Source organism: Corvus hawaiiensis, chromosome Z (assembly GCF_020740725.1).
Source record: "Corvus hawaiiensis isolate bCorHaw1 chromosome Z, bCorHaw1.pri.cur, whole genome shotgun sequence".
NCBI classification, from domain to species: Eukaryota; Metazoa; Chordata; class Aves; order Passeriformes; family Corvidae; genus Corvus; species Corvus hawaiiensis.
In genome coordinates, this window is record NC_063255.1 from 47,250,018 (window position 1) to 47,276,859 (window position 26,842).

A 26,842-nucleotide genomic window follows, 5' to 3' on the forward strand; every position below is an offset into this window, starting at 1 on the left:
CTTGGCTCCCTGTGGGGATTAATGTTACTCAGACTTGGTGCATAATTTCTCCTGTTTTGTGTTTGCACATCTTTGTGTCTTGCTCTTACTCTGTTAATCTAATTTTCCATCTGCCTCTTGCAGAATACTTGGTGGAACTACGAGAATATGGGCCTGTTTATTCAACCTGGGGAGGGCTGGAGGTTGAGCTGTCAGAGCCACTGGAAGGAGTGTCTGCCTGTATTGGGAATTGCTGCACAGCTCTTGAAGAACTCAGTGAGGACATGACAGAAGACTTCCTGCCTGTGCTTAGGGAATACATATTGTATGCTGAGTCAATGAAGGTAAAGAGAGCCCTGTGGCAGAAAGTGCTGTCATTGTGTTTGCCTGGAATTAGCGAGTTTGTTCTTTTTAACAGTGAGAAATGCTGGTAGTGGGAAAAGTGGGGAAGTAAATAATACATTAAGTAGGAGGATATTTTCACAGTCAAAACAAAACTAGGTATGTTTAATAGCTGGGTACTGCATGGGTAGCAGTATCTGTCTGGTCTGCTCTTCAGTCAAGCTAGGGTTAGTGTTGTAGGGTGTACACAACGTGTTGCGGAGTTGCCCCTTCATTGGTGTGGCAGGTGGTACTGTATTGGAGACATCTTGTGGCTGCCTAGAATCTTTCTTTGAGATTTGAAACCAGTTGTGCTTCAGCTCTTCATGACAGGGTCAGTGCCTGGTCCTACAGGAATAATAGCACAGTAATTTCTGTCACTTGTATGTAGCAGAGTTGGGTGCCTTGTTTTAGAACCATGTGTCCAAATGACAGGCACGGCTTCCTCTGTCATCCCCATACCCTAGGCATGATGTGTCTGTTGTTAAGTTCTGCATACCAAGTAACTGCGTAGAGATGGTATTCTGTGACTCTTAATCTCTCTAAGAACCTGGTGTTTTACTGTTTACGCAGATGTTATAAAAGCTACTTTAATGTGGGTTTTATTCTCTTGAAGTTAAGGAGTATTGGTAATCAATCACATCTAATGGGGAGAAGAACTACTGAGTAAACTTCACTAAAATATTATATCAAGGACTTTGGTTCATCCATCGGAGCTTTTCACTACACGCCTATGGCGCAGTACGTATTAGCAGTCCCTCTATAAGGGACTTACAGACAAGTTCCTTCTGAAGACTTTCCACTTGGAACAACTGCTACAAGGCTATGATACACACTCCTTTACAGATCTAACAGCCCATTATAAACTTACAGTCTGAACATGGTAGTCATTCTTAATCTCATCCTATGCTTCTCAAACTGAGAATTGAAACACTTACTTGTAGATGTCTTTTCCCAACTTCAGGAGTTGTGCATCTCCTGTGTGGCTAAAGTATTCTTGCAGGTGACTTTACACTAATTCCCTGAGTATATTCTTTGCTTTTGTCACCATGGATTTGACCCCAGCATGAATGAAGTGTGTTTTCTTTACGGAAGTTTATTAATAGTAAAGTATTACTTGAACACAGTGAGCTGTAGGAGGCCTTGTCTCAGGATGTTTGGACTGTAGGAAGTGGAGGTAGATGGAGTGTGCTTACAAATAAACATGAGGCTAGTGATTAAATACTTTAACTCAGAATGTCTGGCTTTTGATGCTAAAAATGCCTACCAAAGATGGCATCTGAAGAGGCAAACCGAGTTGTGAGAGGTGCTCTTCACAAATATAGCAGGGGAAATTTTTTTTGAGCTAAAAAGCAAGGGTTTCTTTAGCTGAAGAGTTACTCTAGGCAGATAATCACCACTTACCACAGGCAGAGCGGCATTACAGACTTGCACCTAAGCTTCCTTTTGGCCTTTTAGAACCCTTTTATAATGGCGCTGTCTCAAGCCAACAGTTACTTAACTGTCTAACGCACTTCTTCAGCCAAAGAAACCCTTGCTTTTTAGCTTGAGCTTTTTAAACTGTGGACTTGACTTTCTAGTGTTCTAAAGGATTATGCTGTTCAGTGTCTGGCTTGGGCATCTTACTGAGATGCTTTACTCAGTCTAAAATTTGAAAATTAAAAACAAAAACTACTGTTAGCCAAGACTGTTCATATTTTCCTTACCTCTCAAATAGCAAAACTGAACTCTCAGGTTCTACAAAGTGCAGTTTTCTTCTGCTAGGAAACATCAGCCTATTGCTGTTTCTGAACTGGCTACTGAACTGTTTTTGCAGAATCCATAACACCAAGGAAGTAACCAAGGTTAGTAAGGAGGTTACACTTGGAGTGCAGGAGGCTTTCTGTTGAAAGGGGCATCCTCTTTCCTTGCAGTGCGTTCCTCTTCATCAGCTGCTGTGAGGACTACCTGTGAGATGAAAGTCTGTTTGGGTCTTTTAGAGCACATCTTTTGCACAGGGTGCTTGATGGACGGTAAGTCTTCAGGTACTAGGAGTTCAGTGCAACCTCGATTAGCTTCTTTGCTGCACACTGTACTGCTGGTGTAGGTATGGGAACATGATCTATAGAGCAGTCTGTAGCTGGCTGAATGGCCCTCAGGTAAGAACTGCCAGATTATCGTCACTGTTCCGAGATGAAGAGGCCTTGATATCTTCAGGAGCATGGTTGTAGCTGAGGGCAAGAGCCGAACTGCATGTATGGAGGCAAAGCCCAATAGTTCTGGTTGAACAGAATATTAGCTGGTTTGAGGGAAGCCTAGTCTCTGGGTTTGTTTGAAAGATTTGCAGAACGGGGCAGAAGCTGGTGTTGTGGCCTTGAGTTAAAACATGTGCTTGAAGCGTCCAAGAGAGACCTTTTCCAAATTACTCACTCTGCTCAGCACTTGTTAGGCCACAAATGTGTTCAGTTTTTATCCCTGCTGCACAAAAAAATATGTGGACATGTGGAAAAGCTGAATAGAGTCCGGAAAAGAACCACAAAGATGGTCAAGGGACTGAGAAGCCTGCTGTGTGAGGAAAGGCTGGGAGAGCTGGGTATGTTCAACCTTGAGGGAAGGCTTATCTTATCACCATGTACCAGTATTTAAGGATTGACTACAAATATGATGGAAGCTCCCTTTTCACAAGGAGACCCTTGGAAAAACAGGGATAATCAGTGCATATTATTCTTGGGGACATTTTTGTTGAACACGAGGAGAATTTTCACAATGAGAACAATCAACCTTTGGAATTATGTCCCCAGGGAAGTGGTAGATTCCCCAACACTGGACATATTTAAGATCCAGCTGGACAGGATCCATATTGTCTAGAGTGTGCTTTTGCCAAGAAAGGTTGGACGAGATAATCGTTGAGGTCTCTTCCATGGTTTCCATGACATGGCATGGTTATGTCTCCATTCCTGGTGCAGTAGGGCCCATGTCAGCAAACATGTGGTACCCCATTTGCTGATGTACACTGGCATTGCCCAGGTAGGCATGTGCAGAGGACAAACTCTCCTATACATTATTCAGTGCAGGTATTAGGATATTATACGACTTCTGTATGCTTAACATTGCTGGAAAGGCTTATCAAATGATGTGATCCTCAGGGATGTCCTTGGACATTACTTTTAATGCGTGTTCAAAGCAAGCACCACATTAATAGTTAACTGTGTCTTTAGGGGCATGAGTAACTAGAGATCCTTTTGTGACATTTAGTCACAGTAGGAAGCTGTGGTGTGCAAATAGGATCAAAATTGAAATTTGAGATAGGAGGCTGATAGCAAACTGAAGCTGTGTATAGGCCAAGGTAGAACCTTTCAACTAAATACAAAATGGAGAAGGAACTGTGTTGCTGAAACCAAGCTAAGTCTTCAGTGTTCAGACACCACTGGTTTAGTTCTGACCTGAAATAACTGAGGTGTGCTGGTTGAGTTTTTTCTGTTTGGTGTTTGTCTTCTTCCAACTTTTAAAAAAATTTTTATCTCTCTAAGTGAGACCTTAACTAGTATTGCATGGTCTGTGGTAATTTTGAGGATATTTGATGCAGAGCTTTTCATAGTTGCTGCTAAAGCATCAAGGCATCGATCTGGAACTGAGAGGAGATTCCCTGGAGGTGCCAGAGGAAAATACAGGACAAGTGGAAGGGAGGGCAATATTCTTCCCATCACTTACAAGTCAGCCATTACTGGATACTTAAAACTGTATTCACAAGCTCATTGTTAATAGTCCACAGTAGGTGGACTTGAGCACTTCAGGGGAATTAAGACACCTGTTCTTTGAATCCAGTTTGCCAATAACTGTTAATCATTGGCTAGTCCTGGTATAGATTCAGCTTCCTGCCCTAACTCCAGGCTTCTAAAGGCAAAATGCAATTGCTGGAGACAGTTGTTTTTCACAGAAGAAATTTCAGTTGGCTGAGGTTCAAGAGGCAGTGCAAACTAGAAATACCTATTAAATCTCTCAGACTTTAGTTGCATTGGTAACCTCAATCACTTAAAGGCCATCCCACATAGTTGCATAGATTCCAAAAAGAACGGGGGGATGTTGTGTTTGTCAAGCAAACACAACCAATGGCATGCTTGCTTGTGGGACAAAAGAGAGAGTTAAGCTGTTGAAGGTGAACTTTTCAGGTTTGCCCTTTTTTATTGACTAATCTAATAGCAGCTTTGTGGATCAGGTGCCATTCCCATTTATCGTGGATTGAAGTTTATAAGACTGTTGATGGCAACATCTCTAGTCTAGAGCAACTGCACTGTTGACCTTCTCTTGGCTTAAGAAGGAGGAGGGGAAACGATGATGATTAGTAGATACGGGACTTTTATGTCCTCAGTTAGATCTAGGCTGGACTGGCTGTTAGAGCTCTGAGGAGCTACTCTTTTAAAAACATAATTCTGTAGGCAGCAGTGCACATGACTAGTCCTGTGTTACTAGCCTTGTCTGGAACTGTTAAAATGACTAGTTATCACTTCATGTCCTAATGGGGCAATTCCTTCTAGGTGGCAGAAGGGAAGACTCAAAGCCAAGTTAGCTGCAAGAGAATTTCAGATTTACAGTGAGTGTTGGCTGACTTCCCTCTGAGCATTTTTAATAATTACTTTGCATCAATTGAGTAATTAAAAAATACTAGTTGTTTCTTTGTGAAACCTGAGCAGGTAAGTTTCCTGCTCTTACAGACACAAAACTGCTTATGTTTTAGTAAGACATTCTTATAAAGACTAATTCCTGTGATTGTTTTCAAATTGTAAGACTGTGGTATAACCTTAGTGAAGCTCTTTGTGGATGTAGTAGAAGCCAAGGGTAGCATCTTTGGCTGTCTGTTTTGTGAATACTCTGTCAAGAAAATGTTTACTGCTTGAGAAGCTCTCTCAGGCAGTCCAATGCTTTTCATGTAAATTGTGCTTTTCATAATTTTCTTTTTTTTTTTAATTAAACCAACAACCAAACCCTGCAAACTGATCTAAAGTAAAGGCTTACTTTAACACCAGGACGTGACAGCTTGCTTTAAAGGATTCTGAAGAGTCTTTGCAAGTGAAAAGGGAGCTGTAATACCTTCTGTGGTGGTATTCCTGTTTCTTAGCCAATGCTGTTGTCTGTCTGCTGCTTGAGGATATCAGAAACTTTACCTTAGTCCTTGTCAGCTTTGATGCTTTTGTTTATATCCTTTTCATGGCAATAATAGGTCAACTGATGAATTAAATTTACGTAGTCAGGGTTATATTAATGGTTTCATGACAGCGTCTATCTTGCATGCCTCCAGGTTGTCCAAATGTTGAATTTTATCTGACCCTGCCAGCTATTGGAGAGCAAGTGCTCTTTGTTATTAAAAGCTACTCCCTGAATGCTGTAAAATAGAACAAAGTAAATCTGAAAGTCTGACTTTGGGCTGAATTGGCACTGAAGATATGTCACTTTAGTGTTTCTTGCAGGCTGGGGGAAGGAACAAGAGGATCCCTTTCACAGCTGTCTTTTCTCTTGCCCATAGAATGTGTTGAAGAAGAGAGACCAAGTTCAAGCCGAGTATGAAGCAAAACTGGAAGCAGTAGCCTTGAAAAGAGAAGATCGTCCAAAGGTTAGCACTTAAAATTGCTCTACAAAACTAGTTTGCACTTACACTACTTCCTGAGAAGAATGGGGAAGCAGAACTTGCTTTTTTCTGGGTCTTGTGTTTTGTTTGCAGTATAAGCAGTTTCGGGCAGAACAGAAATTTGTTGTTGGTAAGCTGGTGTGAAATAAAGACCCAAGTATGGGTATATGTAACTTGTCTAGCAACTTCTGTACTAGTGATCTTCCACAGTTCAGAGCAGGATGACTCTAACACTTCAAAAACAGCCAGCAGGCAGTTGGACTGTGCAGTGATAGGGACTGAAGCAGTGCTAGAACAGTCCCTGGTGACTCAGCAGGATGTCAGCTAGCTGAGTTAAGGTCCTATCCCTGGCACTGTGGAGCTGTATTGTGGCAGGACACCAGTTTTGGCTGTGGAAAACTCCATATTTTGCCCTTTCTGCTAGGGAGGTCTACCTGTGTGATGCTGAACAGAGATGGCATGTGTCACTGGGTGACAGGTTTTGGCTGGGCTCCATGCAAAGGCAAAGCTGTGAACTGACATGCTGCCACCTGCTTCTGCATGAAATAGAGTGCAAGAGCCTTTTCTTAAATCACTGCACCTCTAATGATGATGGCAACAGGGTTTGTTCCCTTCCTCTTCTTGGAGGTTTTTGGTTCCCCTTTTATTTGTGTTAATAATTTCCAGTGTTATGGCTACTGTACAATAAGGTTCACTGTACAGGAGGTTCACATAATATTTTGAACCTGAGAAGCTGAAGAGAACAAGAGCATAGAAATGCAAAAGTGTTTTTCTGATATTTTGTGTATAATGAGCTACAAATAGTGGTGTACTAGGTATTTTGTGGTGCTCTTGTATTTGGGTCTACTGCCTGCCCCTCTGCTCTCTGGTGTGGTATGTACTCTAGTTCCTCAGTGTAGCTTTGAATAAACAGGTATTCTAACAGTTGTATCTGGGATGGACAGAACTAAATCTAGCACATCCAGCAAGCCAGTTGAGGTTTTTAGGCATTTGACTTTACCAAGATCTTGATGCAGTGAAACTGATGAATTTTGCTGATCTCTCACCTGTTAAAAGGCCTTTGGATCTCATATTTCAGTGGGATTATTGTGTAAAGTATAGCATTTAAATCTTGCAAATTTTTTGAATACTTACATCTCCTCGCCAGAGTATAAGCATATTTTTTGGCAACTCCTTGTACCTTTTTGTAACAAAACTAGTTTGTGTCATTTACAAGATGAAGTTGAACAAACTGTATTGAACTCCTTGCATGTTCACAAAATACTATCTCTGGGGTTTTCAGAACCTTTCCAGCTGGAGCTGATACCTCAGAGCTGTGCCTAGCAGCATATCTTACATTCATTGAGGTCTCCCAACTATGACTTGCAGGAAGCTAAAAGCAGGCAGAGGGTCATGTGCTGCAGTTGTGGGATGGCATTTGTGTGCCTTGTGGCGTATTTACTGATTTGGTAGAAATTATGTAAAAAGACCCCAAACAAAACCTTAAGAGAACAAAGGCCTATGTTTAGATCATGAAAGGAAGGCCTAGCACTACTTGATCTCTCACTGGAGGGCATTCTGGGCCTCCTGTGCACATACCCAGCCTGGGATCACAGAGCTCACCAGGCCATTAGATTGTTCTGGCAGTGAGATCATCTGCTTAGAGCTCAGGCCTATGAATGCAGAATGCTTGTAGGGCTACTGTGACTGTCTGTCAGCAGGTACTGCTCAGAGTGCTGAAGCTTACACAAAAGTAATGTGGGTGGTGTTTACCAATAGCAGCATGGTGTTCATGTGGAGTCTGCAGCCTTTCAGTTTCTAACGAGTGCAGTGGTGAAATGCCTCTCACCCATTTCTGACCCATGCTGGAGCTGATTTTGCAATAATCCAACCAGCACACTGAGGGTGTGGTTTCATTTTGGTGAGATGAAGTTGGCTTCTGATGACCTGTTTTATTCTCTCTTCCTCAAGGCTTTGAAGTGTGGTGATCTATGGGAACAGTAAACATGGCAGTGCAGAACTTGAAGTAGAAGGTGGCCATATATATTTATAGGGAAAAAAAAAGCCTCGTAACAGATAACTGTTTCCCAAGAACTAGGAAGGTAGAAGTATCATATGCAAAGACTAGTTGTCTAATTAATGCTGGATTTTTTCTGCTTTGGGACCATTTATTACTTGGTAACGATGATATAGAGGAGTTTTAAAGTGGACACACCATCTGTAATTGACCACACTAAATTACAGATGTTAGGCAAGCTTAGCTTTTTAAGGGAACAGAATCAGCATGAAAAGGATTAAATGTACATGCAGAACTTCTTACCATATATATACAATTTTATGCTCAGTTCTTGCTTGCATATACATCTCTTATCAGTTGAAAGTGACTCATTAAAATAGTCCGGGGCCGTTTAAGAGTGTGTTAGAGTTTGAACCAGTTGTCACTTTGGTTTTGTGGCTTGAGGGGCTTTTAAGCTATAAGGTAGCTGAGAGCAGATACCAGTAAGGAAGTAGCAACTTCCCCCCAAATCCAATCTACTTTCTTCCTGGTTCTTAGTTGCTAGCTAATATTTAGCATCTCCACTTGTAAAAGCAGATAAAAGCATCAGCATAGATGTTTCAACTTAGGCCCAAATTTGATGATAAACACGTAATACCTCTTTGCATTGACTTTGCACTGATATAAAGTGCTTAAAAGCTGTTAATTAACTTAAAATTTTGTCTTAACTACTGAGTTGTTGTAGTGGTTTGGCCCAAAATACTCATTACTGTTTATCTTCTGTGAGATAAGAATTAGGAGAAACGCAAAGCAGGCACCAAACTTGAAAGAATATAAAGAAATTTATTAACAGACCTAAAAGAAGGAAAAAAAGAATTATACCACCTTCAGAACTCTCCTCCTCCCCCCACCTTCCTCCCTTCTCCCACTGACAATGTAAAAAGACAACCCTTAAGATGTTCAGTCTGTTTACCACTGCCATAATAACCTTGTTCAGTCCATTTAGAAAGAGAAGTCTCTTCTTGCTCATGCTATGAAAACATTATCACAACGAGACAGCCACCCACTTCCAAATATTGTTCAGTCCATTTAGGAAGAGGAGTCTCTCTGCCTGCGTGTGAGTCCCTTCCCCCGACTTGCAGCTTTTCCCGCAACTGCTTTCGAGGGTCCACTCTTGAAGTTTTTTGGGGTACAATTTTAAGGTTGAGCCGTTCAGAAACAAAAAACAGAGGCCCTTCTCCTTCCCTGGGAGCAAAGGGTCTTCTTCATCTGCATCGTTAGGACTATCTCTGGGAGCATCTCTAGGACTGAGGTTTTCTCCTTTCCTATTTGGAGCAAAAGTCCTCATCTGGTTCATCTCTAGGAACTGAGGTTTCTCCTTTCCCGTTTGGAGCAAAAGTCCTCATCTGGTCCATCTCTCCCTGTCCAAACTTCTCATGAAATTACAGCTGCGTCAGCATCTGCCTATCTCAGTGCAGGTGCTTTTGCTCACAAGTTGAACACTCCACTCCCCAGATCTTCATGGAATTACAACAGGATACTCTGATATATCATAGTTTCACAACAGAATTTCAGCTTTAAGCATCTTCTCTCTCTTCCCTAGGGTTTTCAGCTCTTCACGGCAATAAAAGGGTTAATCTCACCTCGGCCTTGCAGCTTTGCAGCTGGAATGTTGAATTTTTCTCATTGCAGTGGAGAGGGGGGAGAGCCGAGCCGCTCCGGCTGCCCACAGCAAGGCAGTGGGGGGGGTTCCACGGCTGGAACAGGTCCATCGGCTCCAGGATGGCCGTGGCCCGGCCCGGCCTGGCCCAAGCAGGGCCCGCAGCCACCTGTCCCAGCACCGGAAACGAGAGAGAGCTTGGAGGGGGTGTTTGTCTATTCTTAAATGTGGATCACAGAGGCGGTCACAACTTTAAGTGGCTTAGAGAATTGTCCATATTCAAACTGGCTGCTGATAGGTTCTATCAGGTCCCAGAGGAAGCTGTAAGCACCCTTTAGCAAGGACATCCCTTCCGGGACTATGCTTGCTAACCTATGACAGTTGTAAATTACGTTGTAGGAAGCTGCAGTTTTGTAAGGAAAGGCATTTGCACTTCTAAATAGTACTGCAGCATGTGCAGATACAGCTTTCATGATGCCTCTGGAGACGTAGTTGGAGTTAGTTGTTGTTGTTCCTTAATGAGAGCACATGTGATGCATCTGCTGATCACTGAGTTATCCCTGTAACTCTAAACTCATACCGCCCTCTCAGCCTGACCAGCCAGAGAACTTGCTGTGAGAAAGAACAGATTTTTGTATAGCTTCCTTGTGGTTTCAGATCCTGGCAGAAGAAGCAGGAAGCTGATGAGTGCTTAGAAGCTAAGTTAATTGGATTTGGAAATCTTACATGGTTTTGCTTCCAGACTTCATAAATATTTCTCTTGATAGCCTAGCCTTTCCCATTAAGGTAGCAGAGTACTTCTGATGCAAGGCATACATGCCTAGAGGGGAGCATCCCCTAAACCTTCCAGTCACTGTCTTGGTCGTTCTTGTCTGAAGCCTATGAGGGAACTTCATCTGGAGTTGTAGCAGAGTGAATTCTGTAGCTGTAAGTACAGTGCTCAGACATAGTAGGGGAAAAGAGTATCTACTGAACCTCCAAGCTGCCTGTAGTGTAAATTCAGTTGTGTGAATAAAGGGGAACTCAAAACCCATGAGTATGAAGAGCTCCTGCATCTCGAACAGGTTGGTATATTGGAGAACAGATGTAAGACCTTCTCTGAGTAATACTTCAGTGATCAGCCCTAATCCAGGTCCTGGACAAGAAACACAGTTGGTGTGTTTCTGCCTAAATTGAGTACCTTGCCGAACTGCAAGATAGGAGCACACATCTAACTTCCTGTAGCTGTCCGTGGAAAGCTTCTTATCTAGTCTGTTCATCCTCTGCCTTCTTTCATGCCCCTCAGAGAGAAATGGAATTCTTCGATACAGCTCACATGGGAACTGTTTGTGTCTTTAGGGCTACACATATTACCTTTTCATTTTTCAATGTATACCTGAAAAAGCCATGATGTTTTAACACCTATGTTTATTGCAAGATTTAGAACCTGGTAAAGGTATACAGGAACCTGTATAATGCATGGTCCATTACTGAGCATAGAAACAAGATCTCAGTGCTTCCTTTATTGTCCTGGTGCCACTTAAGAGAAGAAACAAACACCACAGAAACTATACAGAGGTAACTGGGCAGCAGTGAATTATGCATCCTCTGAGAGGGACTTTGCCCTGGCTATGGATTATGAGGAAAACTGGGCTGATTTAAGGACGGCTGTTGGTGCCACATGTTCAATTTACTGAAATCAAATACGAGGGGAGCCACCACAAAGTTCTTCAAATGTTCTTCATTCTGCATTTTGCCTTTGTGCAGGTCACAGCTTCCAGAGCAAAAGTTCACTTCTTGCTTTGGTACCGGGATTCAGGAGTTTCCTCTTCTGAGGTCGTGGGCTTAGTCTACGTGTCCTTACAGGATTCCTGTGTGTGGACCATGCAGCAATGAGAAGGGAGAGAAAGGAGTTTGGCTTTCCTGCTTGAGGAAACACTTGTAAATTATTCCTGTATCTGCTTGGTAGTATACATTATATTAGTTAAAACATAAACAAAGAACACCAACTTAGTTGGTCTAAAGTGTATGTACCTTGAGCCAGTGACTACTGTCAAAAATCCATTTAAATCTCTACCTCAGCTTGCTCAGTGGGCTGTCCTTCAAGATGTCATTCATTGCTTTTACATGGTAATGTGTCCAGTGTTGAGCCTAAAGGTTCATGAGCCCATCCCATAGTGATGATCACAAGTGCTCTGCAGTTAAATTTTGTTCAGGAGGCCTGTAAGGTTCAAAGTGGAAGCTGGAAACTGAGGATTTAGAAATTTTATTCTGCAGCTATCAATACTGAGATCTCTTATTCAGCTTTTTTGATAAACCTAAATGTTTGTTGTTATGTACATGCTGGTGTAAATCAGGAAATTCCTACTGCAGCTGTAAATGGGAAGGAGGAAAGTTTGCTGTGGAGCAAAGCTGCTCAGTTTGAGCACTAGGAACTGAGCCTCAGTACCAGCACTTACACCAAATGGTTTTCCTGTGCCTTTAGCAAATGCTTCCTCCATCTGCCTCTATATCAGGCATGGAGATGGACAAGCACAAGCATTCACCACCTCAAACAGCAAAGAGCAAATGAAGCAATCTCATATCCTCTCTAGTTCAGAACTGTGGCTTTTTCCCTGCAACCATAGGTGAGTTGATTCAGGATAACTATTGGCTTGTGAACTTAACCCTGTCTTCTGTAATTTTGCTCAGTAAGGTTTGAGCTAATTCAGCAATCTAGCACTCTTAGTGACAGTTTTAATCTTCATTTCTTTTGCTGCAGGTACCCACAGATGTTGAGAAATGTCAAGACCGAGTAGAATGTTTCAATGCTGACCTGAAAGCAGATATGGAGAGATGGCAGAACAACAAAAGACAAGACTTTAGGCAGCTACTCATGGGCATGGCAGATAAAAACATCCAGTACTACGAGAAGGTATGTGTCACTGTTGGAACACTGGTAGGAGTAAAGTAGTTTGTTTTCCTCTGAAGTGGTGATAATTCTTCAGGAAATCTTCACACTGTCTTGAAGACAAGAATATTAGACATCTAAAGCTGCTCTTTGTCAACAACTGATGAGTTGCAAGTCATGCTCAAGTGATCTCTGTGAGACTAGTGGACTTTTGCAAACACTCTAACAGCATTTTATCATGTATGCTTGTCTGTTTTGCACTCTTGAATTGAACAAATTACCGAGCAGCAGCAGTGGTGGTGAAAAAAACCCCAGAATTGCGTATTTTAGTAAACTTACCAGAGTAGAAAAATCTCTTGATTCTGCCTTTTCTGAATCAAACTATGTGAGTTAATGCAAGTCCATGGACTCATATATAGATTACACCTGTTACATATAAATTACTCTGATCTCTGTCCCTTTGTGCATAGTTCTGTCCCTTGTGTACTAGTCCTGAAAATACCTAGCCTCTGCCCTCTTTCAGTTGGTGCATGTGTACCTGAGGTTTGGTGTCAGATTTTTTTATTTTTAATTAAAAGGACCTTGACATTTAACTGCATATGCTTCCAGTCTAGTTTTCCATCGTGCTAGAGAAGTGCAGCCCAATGAGGTGGTTGATACCATAGGATCACAGAATGGTTTGGAAGGGACCTTGGAAGTCATCTAAGTTTCAGCCTCCTGCCAGAGGCAGGGATGCCTTTCACTAGAGTAGGTGGTTCAGAGCCCCATCCAGCATGAACCTAAAACACTTCCAGAGATGGAGCTTCCACAGCTTCTCTGGGCAAGCTATTCCAGTGTTTCCTCATCCTAATAGTAAAGAATTCCTTCCTAATTATCTAATCTAAACCTGCCCTCTTCTAGTTTAAAGCAATTGTCCCTTGTCTTATCACCACAAGCCCTTATAAAAAGTCCTCCTTCAGCTGTCTCATAAGCCCCATTTAGGTATATTAAATATTAAACACTACTAGAACTACTATGCTTATGCACAGCCTCGTAAACATACTTATCTTGTCTGTTCATTTTTCTACATCTACTTTATAAGCTGTTTCCTGTGCTAGGTTACCTCTCTGTGTAATATTAGTATGCAGTACCCTTTCCCCTTCCAATGTCTGTCTTGTTCATAACTACTCACACAGAACTTCCTTCATCCTGGTCTCTCTTCTAAGGCTGCTGTGGAGGGGGATGTTAGAGACTCCACTGAACATCCAGCAGTGCCTCTGCAATTGATAGTTAGATCTGTACACTGTACGTTAGTTTTGCTTTTAACAAGGAAGCTTTTTGGTAAGAAAGTGTCCAGTCACTTCAGGGTACACACCTAGAAGTACTCTATTTATCTGCAGTACAGTCAGCAAAGTTAGAAGGAAGACGTCTGTCAACAGTGACTTGTTGATATAAGAGCTGCTGATGAGTTTGCCCATTTTCAGCATTTAATAATTTGGATTCCACAGTCTTTATTTGCCCAGTTTTTACTTCTGGGCTCTATGTGTTTGAAAGACACAGTGCAAGTACTGTAGTAGTAAGTGTATGTGTCCAGGAAAATGACTCCAAAGCCCAGGGTGGATTTCTAATAACCCAGAAGCTACACTCCACTTACAGTTTACTATATCAGGCACTACCAGTTTTTCTGGAGTCAAGTCCCAGAGTTGTACTGGAATACACTGTGTCTCAAAACTAACTTCCCTAAAGGCATGTTTTCTCTCAAATACGTTTGCTGGAGATAGTCTGTAATAGCTGCCATTTTGTCCAAATCAGTGTTCACCCACAGTCACACCACAAAGATGTAAATTTCTACTCAAAACAGGTTGTCTGCCTAGCTGAAAGCTGTGGTATTCTTCAGTTTAGAAAAATCCAGGTTAGTATTTGGAAATCCTGGGTGTTCTGATGACTTTTAATGGCTTGGGCCAGCTGGTGACTTTGGAAAACTTGAATTTGTTGAATTTGTTTGGAAGGTGCAGCTATTCTAACACTTACTTGCTGTTTGAGATCCTGGGTTTTTTTCCCCCTTCTGTAATCATCTGTAAAGACCCACATAACTTTTCTTCTACTTGTATGCTATTGGTCTAGAAGGGTTGGTCAGAAGTTTCATGAACCGATATAAAATCAATTTTTTAAATCAATCTTTCTTTCTTTCTTCAGTGCCTTACGGCGTGGGAGTCAATTATACCACTACTGCAAGACAAGCCAGAGACCAAATAAGAAGTACCTTCATGGACAGTCTAGCACTTCTATGTTCAGTACCACTAGTCATACTGGAACTGTATGGAGAACTCTTTTTGTTAAGTTAACTGAAATGACAGCTGCACTTAGTTTTTCAGAGTATCTGTTCCAGCCTATTTGATTTTTTTTTCCTCAATTTTTGTGTTTAAACTGGGGTATGTTTCATCTTTTTGAGTTATCTTGAATGGTTCCTTCTTTATCCTGTGGAGTGATTGGGGTTCATAGTGAAAGTGCATGGGGATCTTGATAAAATTTACCTCTCTAGTCTGGAAGGAACTAATGAGTGGAACACTAAAAAGATGAAAATAAAACTCTACTGCAAGGTGCCAAATGACATCTTTATTACCATTCTGTTTTGTTGCTTAAAAATACCCCCCAATAATTATTTCTATGATACAGTACTCCCTAACCAATCCTTGTCCCTTTTTTTTTTTTTTTTGGAATGGACAGGAAAAGGCTGCAAAAGAATATTTTCTGTTTTGCTACTGCCCATGTGCTCCCTCTGGATGAAATGGTCTCTGGAGACTTTTCCATCTGGGAGTCGGGCTGGTTCTAGACAGACCATACCAACACCAGCCACAGATAGGCGGTGATGCAAGCATGAACTGTGGTTTTTGTGAGTGTGGCATGCTGTTGGTTCATACTGAGTATCTTTGTTTACCTTGGTGATTATGAAATAATGTCAGTTGACTGAAGTGTACTTGTGACTGACTTGGGGATCAAAACCAGCCTAGCTGTGGGAATGAGTTGGACAGCGGCCTTTCAAGGGTTGTGGGAATGGGGGAGGAAGTATGAGTCTTTAATTTTCCCAAAGCTAGCTCCGGAAGTTGCGTGGTGGAGGTCTCTTGCACCATGCTTTGAATATGGGTTTTACTAGAGCTACTTTAGGCTTGGTCACCTAAGATGCCTGCTGTAGTAAAAGTAGAACTCTGCTTTCTCTCCTCACGCTTTCTTTGCAGCAGCCAGAAGCCAAAAGGTGTAAATGCTTCCTTCCACCAAGCATCAGTGTGTGAAAGCTGCCTTAAATGGTTTGGTGGGGGATAGATGGGTACCCTATGAGGTACACATAGTGTTCAAATCTGTCTCTGCTGAACCACACGGCAAATCTTTTAGGACTACTTTTGGTATAGATCTATTTTCTTAGTAGTTTCTGTTGGCCTTTAGAATTGTAGCTGCTTCTGCAAGTACTTTTTTGTCCTTTCTCTTGCAGTCCAACCCCAAGTAAATGCCTACTTGGTGTTAATGGCCTTAGGAATGCTGATGTGATTTAACCATCCTAAGTGAGGGGGGTCAGAGCTCATATGACTGTAATACTGGGATTTAGGGCAATAAATAACTGTGCTTACTGCTAAATTTGAGTGATTACTTGTTCTCTGGCAACATTCTTGCAAAGAATGTGAGCAGTGATTGACTTTGTGCAACTTCTCTGTTCTCCTGTGGCAACCTACCAGGTACTAGTCTGATTTGGAATTTATTCCTTCATAAACACCAACTGAACCTGCAGCCACCCTTCTCACCCTGGTGGCTTTATGGAACCCTCAAGATGAGTTATTGCAGCACTGTGGTAGCTGTCAGGCTAATGAGATGGTGCTCTCTGCATGAAAAAGTAAAATATAAAACATCCTAAGAAGTTCTTCTTGACTCAGCCTTCACTGACAGCTCCATGGTACTAAACAAACTATGTTTCCTGTTTTAAGGTCAGTTTGTCAATATGCACTTTTTGGTGTAAATGAGAACTCTGGTTTAAGTTGCTGTTAGGTTCAGAATCACAGACTCCTCTTGTTCAGGGGAAGTACTTAAGAGGATAATCTTGAAGCAATCTAGAATAAGCACTTGTGTACTAGCTAACAGTCTGGCCTTCAGGGTTACAGTCTTCCCCGTTTTCCGCAAAGAAATATCAACGTGCTTTTTGAATTAGTTCATGTGGAGTAAATGGAATTTTGTAGTTGACTCTACAGCATCACTGGGACTCAAGCAAAATATAATTTGAACTAATATTTAGTCAGCCTTCCCACCATCTTATTAAAATAAACGGCAAAAGATGAGTAGGAAGGGTGGTGGTTTTCTCCTACAGATGATTTAATCTGATGCCTTACAGCACTAAGGTCCTCTTCCTGCTTTGCTTTATGTCAAACTGAAGTGGGTGTTGCTTCTGGAGAATTTAGCAATTAACATCACAGCTGTTCATGAGAAGCATAATGGACAGTGGAGAGTACCAAATGAAGTTCAAATCAACATGTAACTGTTGAAATCAACATGGAGCTGTTGAAGATTGGGATTTCTTATGTGGTCTGGACCAAAACCTCTTAAACTCATACAAGGGAAGTAAAACTTGACATTCAAAAGAGAAGTCCTCTGCAAGAATTGCTGCAGTGTAATAAGGGTGTGCAATGGTGGGTCTGAGCTTCTATGGGCAGTGGAGTGGTCTTATGAAGAGGTGTTGTAAATCACTAGGTAACTGAAGGAGAAGCTGTGGGTGAGGTGTGGGGACATTTGGGGCAGCCATGCCAGTCAGGAGAACTACAAAAGTTGCAGGAAATTCCTGTAAGATGTGGAGAGTGACACTTGTATCATATACAACTGCTGTTAGCAGGAGGTGGAGTCCTGAACTGAGAGTGAAACTCTTAACATGTTATCCTGTAATCCTTACAGAATAAAAGTCTTTACTTTGGAGGGTCCAGACTTCCATGAGAGAAATAGAAGGTGTTGGTAAAGGGAAGCAGGAATAGTGCAGGAGCTTCATCTTTGAGTAACTTGTTAAGTGTTAAGTCACTTAAGATGACTCTCTGCATGTGCACCAAAATGACACCAAAAGTAGTTGGCACCCTTTCTATGAGTCTGTTTAACGTGTGCTTCCTTCAGCCGTCCTTAAATCAGCCCAGTTTTCCTCATAATCCATAGCCAGGGCAAAGTCCCTCTCAGAGGATGCATAATTCACTGCTGCCCAGTTACCTCTGTATAGTTTCTGTGGTGTTTGTTTCTTCTCTTAAGTGGCACCAGGACAATAAAGGAAGCACTGAGATCTTGTTTCTATGCTCAGTAATGGACCATGCATTATACAGGTTCCTGTATACCTTTACCAGGTTCTAAATCTTGCAATAAAACATCATGGCTTTTTCAGGTATACATTGAAAAATGAAAAGGTAATATGTGTAGCCCTAAAGACACAAACAGTTCCCATGTGAGTTGTATCAAAGAATAAAGTATGATTCTTCACTGAATTCTACTTGGATTTTTGTTGCACTAAAACTTATGCTAAAGATAAAGTAGTGGAATTAGTGATAGAAACAAAACATGAGTGGCAGAGACAGTTGTGTGGAGGTACTGTGCAGTAGCCTTGAAGCAGTGGCTGTGCTTAGCCTGTTCATATTGCTTCAGGTGTCAGTCCTGCAGATGCCAGGGTACAAAAGAATTCTCTCACAGATCAGCAGGGGACTGTTCTGTATTTTAACAGGAGCCATACTTTTGTTAAAACTTGCACAATTTAACTGGATATAGTTATGATTATTGTTGCAGACTGTTGAAAATCCTTGTCCTGATAACCACTGAACAAAATTGTGTAGACTATACAAGCACATTAGATGAGATGTTCTGTCAAATTCTGGAGGTAGAACATTCTTTCCTTGGGTGCATTAACTTCTACTACAACAACTAATACATAGGGAAAATGAGGACTAATTTTTTTAAGATAGGCAAGTTGCAACTACTTGTTGGATTTTTTTTTTTTTCCTCTTGTGAAGTAAAACTGGGGATCACAGGAATAAACTTGCCTTCAGGCAGACTGAATGTGGCATTTAAAACCTTTTGGGAGTGCTGTTGAACCAATTTACAAACTAAAATGGCAGTGCTTAATTCTGTGCTTAGCACTTGGAAGTCTTGCTGAAGTATCTGACTTGTACAAGTATGTAGTAATGAACTGGACAAGTTTTAAGGTTGCATGCCTAGAGCACAGTAAATGTGCAGAAAATAATGAACTATCCAAAGAGGTGTAAGTAGATCACCCTTTTGTAAATGGCATGCTAAAACAATAACAGCTAGTCACTGTCCTAGACTACTTTGAAGGTCTTGGTGTTCTATGCTTTGGAGCTAAACCATTTCCTTAACCCTGCTGCTGGGATATGTATCCATACATTCAGATCAAGCTGCAGGGTTATGGTCAGTGCAACATTCCCACTGCACAAGGAGACAGATTGCTGAAGGCCAATCTTACAATAAGAGCCAAAGGGCTTTTGTCTATAGTACACAAAAATAAAGAAGCACAGTCCTTGTTCTCGCTTCTCTGTGCCTGCATCCCTCTGTCCCTCCCTAAGGTCTGGAGAGTTGGGCCATGCAGGTGAAGGCAAGCTGGCTGTGAGCCTCACACACTGTGGTGAAGGTATCGGTGACGGGGACCAAAACGGTGCTGGTTCCTTGTCCAGACTCCTCTGCTTTCACTCTATAAACCCACTCACCAGAACCAGAGTCACTGTTCATACCATTAAAATACAAAATGAAAGCTGTGAAAAGACTTATCTCTGTATGAATTAGCTAGTAAACTATGTAAAAATGGGAAGGAGGCTTTTGTTTCCTGTACTTGGCCAAATATGCTCTTGTTCAGACTCGCAGGCTAGGAAATGCTGTCTTGCCTTCTGGTGCTGGCATGTTTCTATACCCTTTCATATATCCTTATAACTATACTTTGTGCATTGTTTACTATGGAACTAGTATTGATGGAGAAAAATACTTTGAGGTAAAACTGTTTGTAATTCTCTATTAGTGTGTACATTTTTAAAAAATGTGCCATTTGTTTACCTCAATTAATTTAATGGAATGGACCAATAAATGTATTTAAAGATGACTCCTTTACTTAGAATAAAGTTTCATTTTTTTGCAATCTTCACTGTTGAAATTACGTGTGCTTATTTTGCTGAGCAGCTCACTATCTTACTGCAGAAATACCCTTCCCCTGAAATCTCATTCCATGGTTGATGTAACTAGAAGTCATCTGACTTGTTGCTGCATTACTTCTGGTACTGAAAGTGATGGAGCTGAGGAAAGATTGTGTCTGTATGTGGGGGAGGGTGGCAGCAACTTTCTCTGAGCAAGGCATTGTGTAGTGATGAACCAACTTCTGCTTGCTATACCCCTGGCTTGAACTGAAGCTGCCTGATTTACCTCCAGATTATTTCAGTTATTTAAGGGCTTTTAACTTCCCTTTACTTAGTCTAGGACCTTGGTAGCCTTAATCGTTCTTAGCTCAATTAGCATGTAAGAAGACACATCCTTGTGAGACATGCCAGACTTTTGACTCACGTTTGGATTTATGTGATACCATCTCATGCTAGTTGCTGTATTGTATGAGCTTCCTTTCCAACCCAGATTAAAGCTGAGGTAACATGGTGACTATTACATGGTATCAGTGTCCTTACACCTCCAAAAAGCCTGTAGGAACTGTGTGCTGCACTTACCTGTTCTTAACCTGTTACAAGAGCAGCACATCGTGGTGGTGTGAGCCGAAACACCAGCATTAGCTCTTGAGTCTTAGTCCTCACATGAGCTCTGTTGAAGCACTGTCCAGGGACAGTGGGGACAATTTCCCAAAAGTCAGGGTCATGAACATCTGTTCAGGGGTGTTTTATTGTAGGGATTACTAAAATTCTGTTTATCTTACATATTTTTACAGTGGTATTTTTCTGTTTTCTTTTACGTAACATTAATTGGCTGGGCTGATAACATCTTCTGTAGCAGGTGGCGAGCCAGTGTGTCCTGCTGATGGCCCTGTGCACATGGCATATGGCTTGCAGCCCCGTTTCATCAGCCAAAGTCACAGAACTGCCCTGAGATTTCTGAATGAACAGACAAGAAGGAACTAATGGAAAACCAATCCTCTGCTTTCCTCTTCCACTCTGAACGATGTGTCTAGAAATGCCGTTTTCATTTCTAGCCTGTATTCTTGTCCCTCTCTGGTATTACTAACCAGCCTAGCAAAAAGCAGAATGCTCTGAGGACTTCTGATGTGCAGATACTCTGCAAGATGAGGTGCTGCAGAAATAACAAGGCAGATGTCTCTTCCTGGGCGAGCTGAGTGGCTGAGAGGTTGTGGCATGCTGTGAAGTGGAAATACAAATGCTATGCAGCCTGTAGTGTTGGTAACTACTGTAGGGACTAATGATCACCAAAAGATGCCTCTGTTACTCAGTCAGAATCTCCAGGGACCCAGTGGTTGACCGTTGTTTGATGGCCACAAAGCTGTGAAGAACAATACAAATGCAGATAATAAGAGTTAGCAAACTACCTTCTCAAACTGCAGTCCACATCTGTATCTTAAACTTTGTCGGGGTGTCTGGAGCTGGCTGAGTGCTATTGGGATTCCTCTCAATGATCTGACAGCCTCTTTTGTGTACAAGCAATGACACTGGCACCATTTGTCATCCTTCAGACTTTAATAACACCTGTTTGTGCTGATAATGGTACTTCTATTTGGAGCCTGTATTAAAAAGCATTTGAATACCTAGCAGTGACCCCTGTTAAACAGAGGGTTGTGCATAAGAAACAAGTCTTTTGTGTCTGGAAGATTTGAGGCAGAAAGCACAGTCGGGAATGATGACTATGAAGCAGACTTCTAATGGACAAGGTGTAAAAGTAGACGGAGAGGTTGTTCCAGCTTTCTCCCTTCAAATTAAGCTGGTTTTGTGCTTAAAATTTGTTCTTGAAATTGTACCTCTCAGTCACTCTCAGTAGTAGTACTGTTGGGCAAATTCAGTGGACTGGAAAAAGTAACCATTTCCTTCACCGTGGTAATGGTTTCTCTTTGAAACATTTGAGAGAGACTCAGATTATTCTTTTCTGTCATAATGGGTAAGTAACACAATGGAATTTTTAAAAAACACTTTGTGTAGGGTTATTCCTTCATTCTACTTATTATTACTTTCACAGTATCAAACACTTGTATATGTGTGAATGCTTTGTCTCCTGGCATTATTAGCTGTTAAACTGCCAAATACTCTTCCTGCAGCAATTTGTGCTACATTAAACAAAAATAAGATTTAAAAACCCCACTTACTAGACATTGCAGTTTTCATTCTTTGAATCTCCTTGATATTTGTCAACTCATTTCTGCAAGTTTGTTTCTTCCTTTTTTTTTTTTTAATTCAGTTGGGGAGGGGTGTTGTTGTTTTCTTTTTAAATTTTTTTCCTATCTGTATTATATATTTTAGACCTGGAATCAGGAAGCATGGAGAAAATACATGTCCTTTTGAACAAAATCTTTCCTGTTTCTTACCTTAAAGGTAGGAAAGTCAGGCAGCCAACCAGGAAAGACAAAATGAAGCAGAAGCCGCTGTACCAGTCCAGTGTGTTTTGATAGATCTTGTTGTAGACTGTAGATGTCACTACTCCCGTGGTGACTAAAGACAGCTGCAGCAGGACAAACACCTTACCTGTAAGACAAGAACATAGTTTGTTACTCTGGGGATTAAAAAACCAGCTGTGGTATGTCCCTGACAAATCCAGGATCACACCTGTGTAGTCATTGCTTCACTGACACCAGATGGCGTGAGTTTGTAGACCACAATTAAATTATTTTTCCTTCTTTTAGACGTGGGACAAAAGATCCAACTGGAAAACTGTCTGCCTAAACAGTCTACATATACAGGTAGCTGCTTGGAAGAGCGGCAATAAACTGGTCAGTAAGTGTTCCTTCTCCTAGGAGGTAGAAGACTAGTCTAGACTAACATCTTCAGGACAGGAGAAATTTTAGTCAGGGTCTGCTTCTGGCCTAGGCCAGAAAAGTGGTTCACAGGGTTAAAATTATAATAATGCCTGAAATAGGGATGTGTGTGTCATTTGTATGATGTTTCATGTGGAAGAATGGTAGAAACTGAATTCTAGTTGAAACCACTCTTTACTGGAGGGTTTCTGTCATGATATATGAGTGAAGGGGAAGTAACCCAGCCCTGCTGGGACATGCAGACAGGGGGCAAGGTCAGGGCTGTGTGCTGAGCCTGCTGCCCAGGCAGCCTTCTGCAGCCACTCAGCACCAGCAGCTACCAGCTAAGGAGATGAGACTGCCACCAGAAGGCAAGGGCTGCTCTGCTGCAGGGTCCTACTCGAGGTCTGGACTGATGCTGTTGTCACGTGCAGCCCGTATGGCTCAAGGGGGAGGTTAAAAATGTTTGATTTCTAGTGATTAATTTGGGTTGTGAGCTGTGCTGCTTGTGGCAGGTAGATGATTTTGCTGTGGTGGATGTTGACGGAGCACAAGAAATAGGAATTAACTGGTGACAGTGCAGTCTCATGTTCATATGGCAGAAAGGAGAAGGATGTGAAGGATGGCTGAGGGAACATGTCTGGAGGAGGTATGAGCAGTTGTGGGCCTGTGGTGCTGTTTGAATGAATGGCCAGTCCTGTCTCTTGTGTCTAAATCTAGCTCATTGGGGTAAAAATAGTAGGCTTCAATATGCTGTTGTAAAATACATTTTATTAATTTGTAATACATATATTAATGGAAAAGAATTCCTGCTGCTGTTCCAAGAAGGGTCAATTTTTATATAAAGGTTATTACTTGTAGTTAAATCAGGTCTGTCAGGAACAAACTGCCAAGAACTTGAAGAAATGTTTAGAGAGCATAACTGAAAAAAAGATGAAAAAATCCATCCTTCCCAAAACTGAAAGTAAAAGAAACCAGATATAAAATGGTGTGTCTATCACACTGCTTCAACTCAATGTCCTGCTTTTCTTGGTTCTCCCTGCAGTACTGTGTTTTTAAGCAGCACCTCAGCTATTTTCCCTGCCTTTGAACTATGCACGGATTGTAATCTTTTGAAGTATGTGCTGAAAATTCTGTGGATAAATGATGATGCAACCAAGGACGAGAAGATTGGATGTGAGAATCTAGTCCAGCCAGTTTCTCTGCTTCTCCCTTCCTGTTTGTGGTATCATGTGTTCTGGTATTATTACACAAAGCACAGATTGCAGCAATAACTTACCCTTCTCTTTGTACTCTAAGCAGAATAAAGGGATTTCAGGGGGTTTTGATTGGTAAGGTAACCAAAATACTCACCATAGGATGATCCTTCAACATGCTTGGACAACATGGACCTGATGGTTGGTAAAGGGATGAGGGCAAAGAGCATCACTGCCCGTGCTGTAATGCAATGAATTTTGAGTTATCACCAGTACCTCTTTGTCACCCAACACAACCACTGCTTTTGAAGATTACATGCCTCTGGCTTGGGCAGGCACCTTGCTTCACCTCTTCTCATCCGCTGAGTGCTAAAAAGAGGTAGGTTTCACTTCATCCAAGGCAGATAAGCCACCTATTGCTCCCATTAGCAGAGATACTGTGCCCAAACTAGACATGGTCTCTTGTTCTCAGCCAGACATCCCAGCATAGATGGGTTCCTCACTCTCCTTTGAGGTAGTGAGGATGATGGTTTAAGTGGTAACATGCAGAGAAAGCCCCCTGTGCTACACAGTCTTGACAGGAACAGTACCTTTATAACGCTACATCTATCTTGTATCTTGGTGCTTCTGTCTTGCAGTATTCTAGCCTGTCTCTACTGTGAAAATTTATAGGGAGCTGGAATTACTTTCCTGTCAGCAGAACCAACCTCAGTGAAGACCTGGTCCATGTCTGGTGTACCAATGTGCATCTGCAATTCAGGGAATAAGCATCCTACACACTGCATAGCAGCATGTCTTCTTGTTCAAGATGAGCCTAATTAGTAAGCAACTTTATTTTTTTATCTTTTATTCCCCAGCTTGATTGCCTAAACAAACAAAATCTCTTAAAATTTTTACTCAGTGTTTGGCTTAGTACACAAATACAATATCCTATCATTTTTCCCTTTAGAACAAATTCATTTAATTTTCTATTTCCCATTCCCTGTAGGGACAGACAGAAAAATCACTTCAGGACATTTTTCTCCATTTATTTCTCACTTTCAGAAGCAAAACCTTAAAGCCATGCAATAGACAATACTCTGTGAGATAGCTCCGCCACAATGAATGCAGTTCCTGGGTTTTGTTTTCTGTGTTTTGTCATAGGGTAACTCTCAAAAATAAACTTGCCTTTCCTTTATCATGGGATGCTGCCCCATCTATTGTTACCTGTCCCTTAGTAATTTATGTACACTGTGGGATTTGTAAACTACATTATTGTGATAGTTTACACCTCCAGTGTTTCACTGAGTTTCCCAGCAGCCATAAGTGCCTTCATATGACAAAAATAAATCACATCTTAAGGTGTTCACTTAATAGGAAGCCGTTGCCATTTTGTTTCTGTTGTGGCCTGAAGCCTTACCTCAGAAGTGAAGGAAGTGCTTCCTACTGATGCAGTGATGTGGTCCTACCAGTACAGGGAGTCAGCAACAATTCCCAGTCCCCCTGAGTGTGAACATCTTTCTGCTCAGACCTGGTCTGTGACCAGCTGATGAATTACAAGTCAGTGGGCCTTAAACTAATCCTTGGCAGGAGTGTATGCCTCCTCAGAATATTGTAGAGTGCTGAGTCTTAAGAGTACAAAGGGAAATGTGGGGAAAGAGGAGTAATAAGAATGCTCTCCTGCAAATTGCCCATGTGATGGTCTGCCTAACTCCCTGCTTGCAAACTTGTCATGAAGCAAAGCAAAAAGCTCTTCCAGTGATGTTGAAACACCCCTGTCCCAGGGTGTATTTACTCATGTGAGTGGCTGTTCAACTCACCAGTGTAGAACAGGAACGTCCACTGCACGAAGGCCATGATGAGGATGCCAGCACTGAACGATGCTACTCCAATCATGATCATGGTAATGTCCCTCAAGTATCTGGAGAACATGAGTACCCCTAGGAAACTGGTAATGAAGATCACGTACCCGGCAGCGTTGCCATGGCCAATCTCCACAGCATTCCAACTTAAAGGTTCCCTGAGCAAGAACAGTGGGAGCACATTCATTGCGCCAACCACAGCAAGGTCATAGAGGATTGCTGCCACAAACAGCAGGATGATGATGAGTTTTGAGGGGGATACTGGAGTGGAGATGCTGCCCTCTGACGGTTGGGAACTCCCTTCTGCTGCTGCTTCAGGTAGCTGACCACCCACCTCCTCTGCGCTCTTGGCTTTGGCTGGGCAGGAAGCTGCTGGCTTGGGGACTGTGAGGACAAAAATGCTGTAGAGGAGACAGAAGGCATAGCAAGCAATGCTGCAGCACACCAGCACGGTGCCTTCTCGATAGCGGTCACTGAAGCCAACAAAGAGGTAGCCAGATGCCATGCTTCCCAGAAAGCCAGCGAGGCCGTACACCAGTTCAATAATGATGAGCCGCAGAGACCTCTTGCTCTCAGACGACCCCAGGGATCCCAGAGCCATGATGCCTGCCCAAAGTGTGGTGAAGCCTCCAGTCAGCCCATTGAAGGCAGCAGCCCCATACATCACCTCCACTGGCCAGTCCAGCAAGATCAGGAGCAACAGGAGAGTTTTGGAGCCCATATAACCAAGAAGAGGGAAGCAGATGGGGATCTTCCGATGTATCCTGTCCCCCAGCTTGGACAAGCCATAGGCTGACACCAGTGGGCTCAGGCCCAGAACTAGGTTGTAGATGATATAAAAATTAGATACAGCCTTCTGCTGAGCATCTTCCACGGCATGGGAGGGAGCAGTGCTGTTGGTCAGATTGTAGTAGTTCTTCACCACAAGCAGCAGTGCTGTGTCGTAGAAGGCACTGGCCACTTGGGAACCCGCGACCACTGGTTCAATCCACGTCCTCATTGCTGCTATCCCCACCATGCTGCTAGCCACCACGTCTTCTTGGAGAGAGCTGCTTTCAGGGAGATGCACGTGAGGAAACAGCTCCTCAGAAGCTCTGCTCTGGAGACATGTTTGGAAACAAGCAGCAAAAGGAAAAATAAAAGGTCTGCCAGGCTGCACAGGATCGGAGAATTGTGGAAGAGATGATCTGGCTGGGAAGATATTTGCACCTCGCCTTGCTATGTGTACACACACCTGCACATCCCTGTGCTGCTCTGAGCTCTGGCTCATACATGGGAGGCTTTTGTACAGCCAGAGAACGCCCTGCACTTGGTGACTGCTGCTGCTCCTCTTCCTGGTGTGGTTTCAACAGAGGTCAGATGACCTGGGGAATTTCTCTCTCACAGAGTAGGAAGT

General features: G+C 42.3%; 2 protein-coding genes across 3 annotated transcripts in view; one reads left to right on the plus strand and one right to left on the minus strand.

Moving 5' to 3' along the window:
* Positions 1-26,842, plus strand: part of SNX30 (sorting nexin family member 30) — a 67,885-nt gene that overhangs the window by 33,821 nt on the left and 7,222 nt on the right. Inside the window, exons 6-9 of one of the 2 annotated variants that reach the window (XM_048291138.1) lie at positions 124-323; positions 5,861-5,947; positions 12,338-12,490; positions 14,642-19,601. In XM_048291138.1, the coding sequence (XP_048147095.1) occupies positions 124-323; positions 5,861-5,947; positions 12,338-12,490; positions 14,642-14,701 (500 nt within the window). In that variant the 3' untranslated portion in view covers positions 14,702-19,601. Of the gene's footprint in view, positions 1-123; positions 324-5,860; positions 5,948-12,337; positions 12,491-14,641; positions 19,602-26,842 lie in introns of those variants that run through there. The other variant, XM_048291139.1, reaches the window with a different exon arrangement.
* Positions 15,081-26,740, minus strand: SLC46A2 (solute carrier family 46 member 2). Its single transcript, XM_048291137.1, has 4 exons — positions 25,405-26,740; positions 23,763-23,846; positions 21,984-22,140; positions 15,081-20,950 (listed from the first exon to the last, which is right to left on the minus strand). Exons 1-4 carry the CDS (start codon positions 26,714-26,716, stop codon positions 20,893-20,895), a joined length of 1,611 nt encoding a protein of 536 aa, XP_048147094.1. The 5' UTR covers positions 26,717-26,740; the 3' UTR covers positions 15,081-20,892.